The sequence below is a fragment of the Schistocerca gregaria genome, chromosome 3 (assembly GCF_023897955.1).
Source record: "Schistocerca gregaria isolate iqSchGreg1 chromosome 3, iqSchGreg1.2, whole genome shotgun sequence".
Lineage (NCBI taxonomy): Eukaryota > Metazoa > Arthropoda > Insecta > Orthoptera > Acrididae > Schistocerca > Schistocerca gregaria.
In genome coordinates, this window is record NC_064922.1 from 409,173,767 (window position 1) to 409,186,647 (window position 12,881).

The following is a 12,881-nucleotide window of genomic DNA, read 5'->3' on the forward strand; positions in this document are numbered from 1 at the left end:
TCGACTGACAAAATAAACGAACAAATAGCATGTGGGGTGACTGGGAGGAGCGGCGCAGGTGGGCCTGCAAGGGGAGGCTTGTGTATCCCGTGCGCCCCCCATATGCATCTGCCACTGCCTGAAGGCCTTCCTAAATGTGGAGAGTCACTTATGTCAGAACAATACTCCTTAAACTGGGGAAACCAATTTCTTGATGTGCTTGATCCAATGACATTATCCCCATATGTGGGGCAAATATTTCTGGCTGTCTCTGCTGCTGTCACACCTCTACTGAACTCAAACAGAAGAATACATCTGAAATGTTTCAATTTCTCACCATGGCACTGAGACGGGTGTTACGATTGATCAAGGAAAACCCCCAGTTGGGAAACGGGGCCAAAATTGGTTGGTTACTGTCGAGTTGCAATTTACAATTTCTTTATCGATTACTTCAACCATTAAAAGTCATTTCTTTATCACTTGACCAGGAACATGAGCGCCTTTTCAAAACAATTTACTTTACAGTCAACGGCCAAGCCATTTTACTTAAAACTGACATTGATAATACATTTGATAACAAATCAAAATTTTCCAAGTAATGAAATTAAAAACTTTACTTTACCATTAATAACCAAGCCATTTTCCTTAAAACAGACTTTGATACAGCATTTAATAACAAAATTAAAACTTTCGAAGTAATGAAACAACAAAAAACACCAATCTGCATACAATTTCGCTACGAACATGTAGGGAGCCAACTTCTTTAAACTTTGGCACAACAAGATATTAAATTACAAGGGCTCGCAAACAGGGAGGCAGAACTAGTATTTTCAAGGGATGCCAAGTAGATTAAAACAATCAAAATAAAGATACAGTCATTCATCTTTTACAGTAACTAACAATTTTAAAGCCACATAATTTTAAAAACCCACCAATGCAGCCACACGCTCTCTCACCGGAGCCCTCGTCTTCTCTGCACTCACAGTGGCAAAATACCACTCCTCAGGTTAGGCGAGTTACTAGTCCATCATTCCCGCCTCCAGATGGAAAATTTAAAGACATCCGTTGCCGCTCCCACCAAGTAGTGACTCGGAACCACAGCCGTGGCCCCCGGGTGCTCACAGCAAGAGCTTACAGCCTTGTGCTGTAACTCATCCCACTCGTCTCGCACCGCCAGGATAGACTACGCGGTTTCTCGGAACAACAGCCAACTCTCCACCTCCACAACACGCCGTGGTCTCCTCATACGACACTCTCTAATTCCAGATTTTAAAAACTGACCAACCGAATCTGTCACTGCTAGGCAACCAACCGGCTGCCGCCCCCCCCCCCCCCCCCCCCCAAAAAAAAAAAAAAAAAGATCTTATTCCCTTACACAAAGCTAACAGGAAGCAACGACTCAAAGATAAATAAAACTAGACATGCCACGAGAGGGGAATCTCAACAGAATTGTACGCAGCTTAATGATAAATATGAAAGAATCAATTGACGATGGAATCGAAGGACTCAGAACAATCTTTACAGTGCTATATATGTTGAGAGCTGACACACAGCTCAGGCACTCCATTTTCTAACATCCTCAGCTCCCCTTACTATCTCTAAATGACAAAATGTAAACTCAAATAGCAACAGTGAACTACAAAAAAATAAATATACCTATAGCAACTGTATTATCAACATGCAAAAAAAAAGTTCTATGAAGTTGAGCATCAACCGAATGATTTAGTAACGGATGAAAAGTATGTTAATCTTAATTTGTTATGAAATCCTTCCAAGAGGATGAAGCTCATTATATTGCTACGCATACCTTTTCATGAAATTTCTATCACTAACTTCCCCCACCCCAATAGGAAGAAATGACAATAATAATAAAGTAAAAGGCATCAGAGATCACACAGAAAGGTTCAGGTGTTCATCTTTCCTGTGTGCTATCAGAGACTGATATGGTTGAGAAATAGTCAAAGTTGTTCTCTAAAACCCTCAACTAAACACCGAAGTGTGAAATGCAAAGTTAGTCACATAGATCTAAATCACTGACAGTGTTATTAAAATAAAACTTAATTGATACCAGAACTTTTTTTGAATGATACTGACTTCCACATTTTAATTAGGCCAGTGACATTAATTTGTACTGTTAGTTTGTATGCAAACTAAAATGTACTCATTCTATTTTTTTTTCCTCTCTTTCTATAATCACATAATGTGTGGCACAATGTAAGTGTCTGCATTTGATGATGATGCACAACAACTAATGTCTAGTGATTTAAATAATTGTATACAATTTCTGTTAATAAACCTAAACTGCTCATATTAGGGAGAACACAGAGAAAATTAGTTTACTTTGCTGTATCACTCACAGGCATATTGTTCATCCCTGGGGAATTAGTCTCACTAGTAGAGACTGTGTGGAATATAAACAGACATTTTGAGCTATGTGCTAACGTTAACTTTGTTCCAATGCTGTCAAAGGCAGTTACATTACAACTCATCTCTGAATTTATACGAATGTGTATGCTGGCTTCTTAAAGGAAGGGACGCCCAGAACTGTGCACGTTCATGAAACAGTCCAAATGCAGCATGTGGTTCAATACTTATATTAAAATATTCAACCTCATGGGATGCAACATTCTCCCATTCATCTCTAAACCTCTTCTGAGCATTCGGGTTCCTGGAATAAAATTACAACAAATAGCTTTATAATTAAACCTTTAAGTGACATTTTAAATATTTAACATTGTTATATTTACAAATATTAAAATGCTTTAAAACAATGCATTGAAACAAACAGTCTTACGCATTTCATATTGCTGCTTATTATTTCCAGCTCAATCACAATGTTACACTTAAAATATTCAACCCTGTTTCAAGTTAAGATTCTCTTACTAACGCAATTCAGAAAAAGTATGTGAGTGACATACACACAACCAACAGAATAAAGACAAATACACACTGTAAAGAAGAGATATTGAACAGAGGACAAGCACATCAGTAAGGTCTTCTTCATTTGCTTTCAATGCACTTCAAGCCATAATCTTTACTTATTCAATTATAAGATTTACACAAACTATTTCAGAATTAAATAATTTTGGAAAAATAGATGTACTAAAAGGAAAACCACCGAGTTCACTTTTTCATCGTGAACTGAAAACTTCAGATCAGTGACTGTGCCTTTAACTGAATGCTTAATAATATTTAACACAACTATGTGTTTGAGAAGGCACTCATCAGATGAACTAACTTTAATTTAGATTCGTGTTGTTCCTATTTCACATACTTTACCTTACCATATTATTGCAGTGCGTTGTTATGTACTACAACAACCCTAACCCAGCCAGAGAACTTGAGTTAAAAAACGAAATACAGAATCCATTTGGTAATCCTGAAGAACAAGGGTGATTTTAAGAAGAATAACAAACAGTTTCATTTGTTTGATCGATATAAAGTTGCAAGTAATTTAAATTGAGGATGGATTGTGGATTCCAAACACAACTTAGTGCTACCCAGTATCTTTCTAATTATTTATCAGATTTCTAAAAAACCATCTTTAATGATTTTATTTGAATCCTCAAAGCTTGTGGAATGTACAGGTGCCTCGTGTTGTCATGGCCAAGACCGTAGGATCCTATGCAGTGCCGCAGGGGACCGCACCGCCACTTCCCAGCAAATTAGGGACACTGTTGCTCCTGGGGTATCGGCAAGGACCATTCGCAACCGTCTCCATGAAGCTGGACTACGGTCCCGCACACCGTTAGGCCGTCTTCCGCTCACGCCCCAACATCGTGCAGCCCGCCTCCAGTGGTGTCGATCACCTCTGGTGATCGTCGAGGGGACACTGAATAGTGCACGGTACATCCAAACCGCCATCGAACCCATCGCTCTACCATTCCTAGACCGGCAAGGGAACTTGCTGTTCCAACAGGACAATGCACGTCCGCATGTATCCCGTGCCACCCAACGTGCTCTAGAAGGTGTAAGTCAACTACCCTGGCCAGCAATATCTCCGGATCTGTCCCCCATTGAGCATGTTTGGGACTGGATGAAGCGTCGTCTCACGTGGTCTGCACGTCCAGCACAAACGCTGGTCCAACTGAGGCGCCAGGTGGAAATGGCATGGCAAGCCGTTCCACAGGACTACATCCAGCATCTCTACGATCGTCTCCATGGGAGAATAGCAGCCTGCATTGCTGCGGAAGGTGGATATACACTGTACTAGTGCCGACATTGTTCATGCTCTGTTGCCTGTGTCTATGTGCCTGTTGTTCTGTCAGTGTGATAATGTGATGTATCTGACCCCAGGAATGTGTCAATAAAGTTTCCCCTTCCTGGGACAATGAATTCACGGTGTTCTTATTTCAATTTCCAGGAGTGTAGTTTAGCTTTAGGTTCTTTTTACACTATTTTGATGCATATCTGATAGCACTATTCAAAATGACCTCTGTTGGTCATTAGATATTAAGGACAATGAAGGCAACACTGTACATTCTTTCACACAATTACATTAAGCCTATCATACTAATTTGACCCTTTTACAGTCAATAGTGCTTAGAATTTAGTATAGTAACTTTATGCGCTTCTCCAAGCATAGTCATCAAATACTATCACTGACCCCAAGTAACTGAAAAATGGGTTATTCATCCCCAATATTTTTAGCCTGTTTCTAGACGTTGGTATTTTGTTGTATCCTGCATGCCGAATATTAGCTCCAAAAACTAAGACCAAATAACATTGTATTCATAGGCAATGTTCGCTACCTCATGTTCTCTTCTTTTCCCTCTAGTATAAACTATTCAACCCATATACAAGTGAATGGTAGTGAATTTTCTGCAAATGCTCACTCGTACATGTTCGCTTCCTTTCGCTACATTGTAAACCACACTATAGATGCTTAGAATTGGTGTCTGAACTCCCAATAATACCGCTATGCGCCACTGCACGAGTGATTTGCTGAGTCACTTGCTATGTGGGCAGGGCTTTAAAAAACGCTGTTATAAGTTGTTCTCTGCGTGGCAAAAATGTGTAACTTCAACATTTTTTACAAAATACTTCCATTGCCTCATAGCAGCTAAAATTCTGGTAGTGCATTTCTTTTGTTGCCTTATTCCTCTGTAAAAATTTCAGGATAGGTTTTGACATGTCTCATTGGACCATTCTCTTGTGAGACATTAAGGATCACCAATTTGGTATTGGTGACAAGTGTTGGTGGTAAAAATCATAGAGGGAGACCAAGAGATGAATGCAGTACGCAGATTCAAAAGGATCTAAGTTGCAATAGTTACTGCTTGCACATGATAGTGATAGATGGAGTGCTGCATCAAACCAGTTTTTGTACTGAAGACCACACCAACAAACAACATGATGAGTTGGGGAAAGACTGATTCTTCTATATAGGGAAGTTAATGAGACATTTTGAAAAAATGGCAACAGTAACAGTTTGAAATTCAGAGACCAATTCTAAGTGAAGAAGGTAAATCTGGAAGGTGGATGGAATAAATAGAAGAACTAGGCAAGGGAAATGAATTTTAAGGCAGTGTTATAAAAAGGAAAGAGAGTGTAGACGAAGATGAGGTGGGTGATATGATACTGTAAGAATATTACAATGCACTGAAAGACCAGAGTCAAAACAAGGCTCCAAAGTAGACAACATTTCTTCAGAATTATTGAGATCCTTGGGAAAGCCAGACATGGAACACTATTCCACCCAGTGTGCAAAATATACACTGGCAAGTCGCAACTTTATGACCACCTGCTGAACAGCATGTTGGTATATCAAGGAACACAATACAGCAATGATTCTGCACTGCATAGATCAGATGATTCTGTTGCCTTAGGCAGTTTCGGTTCATTATCATGCTCTTCAAACCACTGTAGGACAATTCTGCCCTTGCACAATGATATCATCACCTGGGAAGACATCAAGCATGAAAGGATGCTGGTGGTCACCAATAATGTTCAACTGCCCCAGTGCCTTTGATTAGTAGCACAGCTTCCATGAAAGCTCAGATGAATGGCCCCATTAGTATAATACTGCCAACATTGGCCTGTATCTGTGGTGTGGTGCATGTTTCAAGCAGGTCTTCACCTGGATGATGGCATATCCAGTCATGATCATTGACTAATACAACAAGAAATATTATTCATCTAATGAAGCAACATGTTCCCATAGATCTACGGACCCGTTGCTATGATCCTGTTCCCACCACAATCGTAACTTATGATGTTACTGGGGCAACATGGGAACAAATACACGTCATCAGCTGCGGAGCTCCATGTTCAACAATGACAACAGAACAGTGCACTCTGAAAAACTTTTTCTCTGTTGTCAGATCTGCCACAAGTGCTGCCTGTACTACTGGATGTACTACTGGAAAGAGTGGTCAAGTTTCTTAACTTCATGTTCTGAAATGAGGCATAGATGTCCAACAACTTACAGCCACATCAAGGTTTAATCACCTTGCACATTCTCCATAAATGCAAACAAGAGTAAAACATGCGTAGGCGATCAGTTTCACCATATCTAACAAGGGTACCTCCCCATCGCACCCCCCTCAGATTTAGTTATAAGTTGTCACAGTGGATAGGCCTTGAAAAACTGAACACACATCAATCGAGAAAACAGGAAGAAGTTGTGTGGAACTATGAAAAACTGAGCAAAATATATAAACTGGGTAGTCCATGTGCAAGATAGGCAACATTAAGGATAATATAAGCACAGGAGCGTCGTGGTCCCGTGGTTAGCGTGAGCAGCTGCGGAACGAGAGGTCCTTGGTTCAAGTCTACCCTTGACTGAAAAGTTTAATTTTTTATTTTCTGTTCATGTGACAAACTATTATGTTTTCATCAGTTTTTGGGAGTGATTATCACATCCACAAGAAAACCTAAATCGGGCAAGGTAGAAGAATCTTTTTACCCATTCGACAAGTGTGCAAGTTAGGTGGGTCGCCAACATATTCCTGTCATGTGACGCACATGCCATAACCAGTGTCGTATAGAATATATCAGACGTGTTTTCCTGTGGAGGAATCGGTTCACCTATGACCTTGCGATCACATGTTTTCAGTTTCCATTGGAGAGGCACGTACTTTCGTCTACTAATGGCACGGTTTTGCGGTGCGGTCGCAAAACACAGACACAAAATGTATTATAGTGAACAGTGACGTCAATGAACCAATGGACAGATCATAACTTTGCGAAAATAAAGAAAGTACATTTTTCACTCGAGGGAAGACTTGAACCAAGGACCTCTCACTCTGTAGCTGCTCACGCTAACCACGGGTCCACGGCGCTACTGCGCCTCCACACTCCTTGATGTTGCCTAGATTGCACATGGACTACTCAGTTTGTATATTTTGCTTATTTTTTCATAGTTCCACACAACTTCTTCCTGTTTTCTCAATTGATCTTTGTTTAGTTTTTCAAGGCCTATCCACTGTGCCAACTTATAACTAAATCTGGAGGGGGGGGGGGGGGGGGGGGGGCGATGGGGAGGTTCCCTTGTAAGCTTCACATTTCTACATGTCAGGTCACAAAATGCTACCCTTTATCAAAGCTGTCTAAGCCAGTGGATTTCTCAATTTATAGGAAATGGTTTATCTTCAGAGGAATAGGGCCAAGCAGAAAATTTGAAAGGGGATTGAAGTTGAGGAAGAAGAAACACAAATCTTGAGACTTGCCAATGGTATTGTAATTGTGTAAGAGACAGCACAGGACTTCAACTGAATGGAATGGATAGTGTCTATGGAAGACATCACTAGACGAACATCAAATAAAGCAAAATAAGGGTAATGGAATGTAGTGTTATTAAATCAGGCAATGCTGAGGGGATTATATTAGGAAACGAGAAATTCAAAACAGTAAATAAGTCTTGGTGTTTGGGTAACAAAATAGCTGATTATGGCCAAATACATAGGATATAATATAGACTGGCATTAGCAAGGAAATCATTTTTGACAAACAGATTTTTGTTAACACTGAATACAAATAAATGTTAGGAAGTCTTTTTTGAAGGTATTTGTACTGAGTGTAACCAAGTACAGAAGTGAAATTTGGACAATAAACAGTTTAACAAGAAAAGAATAAAAGCTTTTGAAATGTGGTGCTATGGAAGAAGGCTGAAGATAAGATGGGCAGACTGAAGAACTAATGGAGAAGTACTGAATGAAATTGAGGAGAAAATATATTTATGGCACAACCTGACTGACAGCAGTTATCTGTTGACAAGACAAATCCCCAAATCCTGAGATCTCAAGGAATTGTCAATTTGGCAATGAAGGGGAGTGTTAGTGGTAAAAATTGTAGATGTGGGCCAAAGATTGAGTATCATAAGCAGGTTAAATTGGATGCAAGTTGCAGTAGTTAGATAAAAAAGAAGAGACTTTAACAGGATAGACTAGCATCAAGACCTATATCAAAGCAGTCTTTGGATAGAAGACTGCAACAACAGTACAACTCCAGATCTGGGAATTTAGCATGCCTGACTAACACCCAGAATCCCACATTCGAGTCCCAGTGCTGGAAAGAATTTTTCCACATAGGACTAATTTGAAAGCTGTGATCTCAGTCAGATGAGGAGATCCAGATCTTTTTTTTTTCTACACTCACACGTCTTATATCCACTCACCTCACAAAGAAAAAAAATACTAAATCCAATAGAACCATGAAGAATTAAGAGAGACTGCTAAAAATTAAAACTGATCCAGAATAATAATAATAATAATAATAATAATAATAATAATAATAGCAGTAACAACAGCAATAATAATAATAATAATAATAATAATAATGTCCGTGAAAAGAATAGGCCTTATGCAAGTTCTGCCAGTCATAAAAGGCGACGAAAGGAACAAACCACTAATAGGGCTAACCCCCCTTTTAGTGTGATTAGTTGGTTCAGGACACAACTAATGAAGCCTCAGACAAGTGCTGTCATGGTCGGGGATGACACTTGAACCCTATGCCCGTCCACAATGGTAACGACACTGCTAGCCACACGGAAAATGATTTAAATCCAAATATAGGTGTTTTGAAGGATATGCTTCCTGCAACCACTCTAGAAGAAAGAGACAGAGGATGAGATGGTCAGATGAAGTTAACTGACACCTCATGTTCTGTTATTACCAAGCAACAAACTTAGCAACCAACACAACTGGATACAGATCACAAGTATACACAACATTTATTACCAGATACCCAGAACTAAAATTTTTAATAGGACAACGACTAGCTGATCAGATACGTGTAATAATAAAAAATAACAGGATACCCCAGTCAGAATTAGAAAACGTCAAACAAGAACAACAAAGGCTGGAACAAAATAATGTGCAATCAGAAGAAGAAGAAAATACAGTAATGGACTCAAACATCCCAGAGCAAACAAACAAAGAACAACACGCATCATATAACAATCAGAGGAAAACAAAATCTTAAAACGGCCACCAGAACAAGCACAAATAGAACACAAAGTGACACACATGTTAGATATAGAAGGAAAATCTCAGCTGACATATATAGAATACAAAGGCACAAATACAGACATTAGACCATTCTTGCATAGACCACCAAATAACCCACAAGTCAAAACAACAATAACAATTATCAACACAACCATACACAACAAAATTAATGTATTAAAAACAAAGATTCCAAGACTTACCAAGCGGGAAAGTACTAGCAGACAGGCACAAGGAACAAAACACACAAACACACACACAGAATTACTAGCTTTTGCAACCGGTGGTTGCTTCTTCAGGAAAGACGGAAGGAGAGGGAAAGACGAAAGGATGTGGGTTTTAAGGGAGAGGGTAAGGAGTCATTCCAATCCCCCGCGCGCGCGCGCACACACACACACACACACACACACACACACACACACACACACACACACATATATACACACATACACGTGTGTGTGTGTGTGTGTGTGTGTGTGTGGGCGCGCGCGCTGCGCGCGCGAGAGAGAGTGTACACCTGTCCTTTTTTTCCCCCTAAGGGAAGTCTTTCCACTCCCGGGGTTGGAATGACTCCTTACCCTCTCCCTTAAAACCCACATCCTTTCGTCTTTCCCTCTCCTTCCCTCTTTCCTGAAGAAGCAACCACCGGTTGCGAAAGCTAGTAATTCTGTGTGTGTGTTTGTGTGTTTTCTTCATTGTGCCTGTCTGCCGGCGCTTTCCCGCTTGGTATGTCTTGGAATCTTTGTTTTTAATATATTTTTCCCATGTGGAAGTTTCTTTCTATTTTTTTTACAACAAAATTAATGAAAATACAACCATGGAAGAGTTACAACTACTGGTTTATACAGGAGCACTCACTACACTAAATATACACACTAGGCAGGGATCAGAACCAAACAACACACAGAAGAAACCCACAAAACCAGCATGGCAACACAGGCTACAGATCAGAATAGAAAAACTGAGAAAAGACATTGGACAGCTAACAATTTATAAGAAATGAAATATCAGACAAAAAACGAAAAAGGTTAGAAGCAGAAATTACAAGCATTGGCCAAACTACTTAGAAGATACAAAAAAGGTGAAAATAGAAGGAAACAAAAACAAACATTCAACACAAATCAAAAGAAATTTTACCAGACAATAGGTAACACACACATTCAAATAGATAATCCACCAAACATAATAGACATGGAACACTTCTGGAGCAACATATGGTCAAACCTGGTACAACATAACAGGCATGCACGGTGGATACAAGCAGAAACAGACACATACAAGATGATACCACAAAAGCCAGAAGTGATAATTTTGCAACATGAAGTCACCCAAGCAATTAATTCTACTCACAATTGGAAAGCCCCTGGAAAAGATAAAATAGCAAATTTCTGGCTAAAGAAGTTCACCTCAACACATTCACATCTAACTAAATTATTTAACATATCTAAGAACATACCTAAAAACATTATTTAACAGTTACATTGCAGACCCATACACATTCCCTGATACACTTACACATGGAATACCTTATCTGAAACCTAAAGATTAAGCAGACACAGCAAACCCAGCTTAATATCGCCCCATAACAAGCCTACCAACAATATACAAAATATTAACTTCAGTCATTACACAGAAATTAATGACACATACAACACAGAACAAAATTATAAATGAAGAACAAAAAGGCTGTTGCAAAGGAGCATGAGGACGTAATGAGCAACTGATAATAGATGCAGAGGTGACATATCAAGCTAAAACTAAACAAAGGTCGCTACACTACACACACATTGATTACCATAAACCTTTTGATAGTATACCACACTCATCGTTACTACAAATATTGGAAATAGACTCCTGGAAATGGAAAAAAGAACACATTGACACCGGTGTGTCAGACCCACCATACTTGCTCCGGACACTGCGAGAGGGCTGTACAAGCCATGATCACACACACCAGGAACCGCGGTGTTGGCCGTTGAATGGCACTAGCTGCGCAGCATTTTTGCACCGCCGCCGTCAGTGTCAGCCAGTTTCCGTAGCATACGGAGCTCCATCGCAGTCTTCAACACTGGTAGCATGCCGCGACAGCGTGGACATGAACCGTATGTGCAGTTGACAGACTTTGAGCGAGGGCATATAGTGGGCATGCGGGAGGCCGGGTGGACGTACCGCCGAATTGCTCAACACGTGGGGTGTGAGGTCTCCACAGTACATCGATGTTGTCGCCAGTGGTCGGCGGAAGGTGCACGTGCCCGTCGACCTGGGACCGGACCGCAGCGACGCACGGATGCATGCCAAGACCGTAGGATCCTACACAGTGCCGTATGGGACCGCACCGCCACTTCCCAGCAAATTACGGACACTGTTGCTCCTGGGGTATCGGCGAGGACCATTCGCAACCGTCTCCATGAAGCTGGGCTATGGTCCCGCACACCGTTAGGCCGTCTTCCGCTCACGCCCCAACATCGTGCAGCCCGCCTCCAGTGGTGTCGCGACAGGCGTGAATGGAGGGACGAATGGAGACGTGTCGTCTTCAGCGATAAGAGTCGCTTCTGCCTTGGTGCCAATGATGGTCGTATGCGTGTTTGGCACCGTGCAGGTGAGCGCCACAATCAGGACTGCATACGACCGAGGCACACAGGGCCAACACCCGGCATCATGGTGTGGGGAGCCATCTCCTACACTGACCGTACACCTCTGGTGATCGTCGAGGGGACACTGATAGTGCACGGTACATCCAAACCGTCATCGAACCCATCGTTCTACCATTCCTAGACCGGCAAGGGAACTTTCTGTTCCAACAGGACAATGCACGTCCGCATGTACCCCGTGCCACCCAACGTGCTCTAAAAGGTGTAAGTCAACTACCCTGGCCAGCAAGATCTCGGGCTCTGTCCCCCATTGAGCATGTTTGGGACTGGATGAAGCGTCGTCTCACGCGGTCTGCACGTCCAGCACGAACGCTGGTCCAACTGAGGCGCCAGGTGGAAATGGCATGGCAAGCCGTTCCACAGAACTACATCCAGCATCGCTACGATCGTCTCCATGGGAGAATAGCAGCCTGCATTGCTGCGAAAGGTGGATATACACTGTACTAGTGCCAACATTGTGCATGCTCTGTTGCCTGTGTCTATGTGGTTCTGTCAGTGTGATCATGTGATGTATCTGACCCCAGGAATGTGTCAATAAAGTTTCCCCTTCCTGGGACAATGAATTCACGGTGTTCTTATTTCAATTTCCAGGAGTGTATACAAAGTAGATCCTAAACTGATACAGTTCCTAAACACAGTAATGAAAAATTGGAAAACCACACTTAATATCCAAACAAATTCAAATAATATCACACCACAACCAATACAGATCAAGCGTGGAATATACCAAGGAGACTCATTAAGTCCTTTCTGGTGCTGCCTTGCTCTGAACCCACTACCCAACATGCTAAATAATACAAATTAT

The 12,881-nt window shown here is 41.2% G+C and overlaps 1 protein-coding gene across 1 annotated transcript in view; it reads right to left on the reverse strand.

Moving 5' to 3' along the window:
- Window positions 1-203: 203 nt before the first annotated feature.
- LOC126356208 (venom carboxylesterase-6-like) overlaps window positions 204-12,881 on the reverse strand; it is a 128,961-nt gene continuing 116,283 nt past the window's right edge. The window contains exon 10 of the mRNA XM_050007021.1: window positions 204-2,647. Within this exon, the coding sequence (XP_049862978.1) occupies window positions 2,458-2,647 (190 nt within the window). The 3' untranslated portion in view covers window positions 204-2,457. The remainder of the gene's footprint in view (window positions 2,648-12,881) is intronic.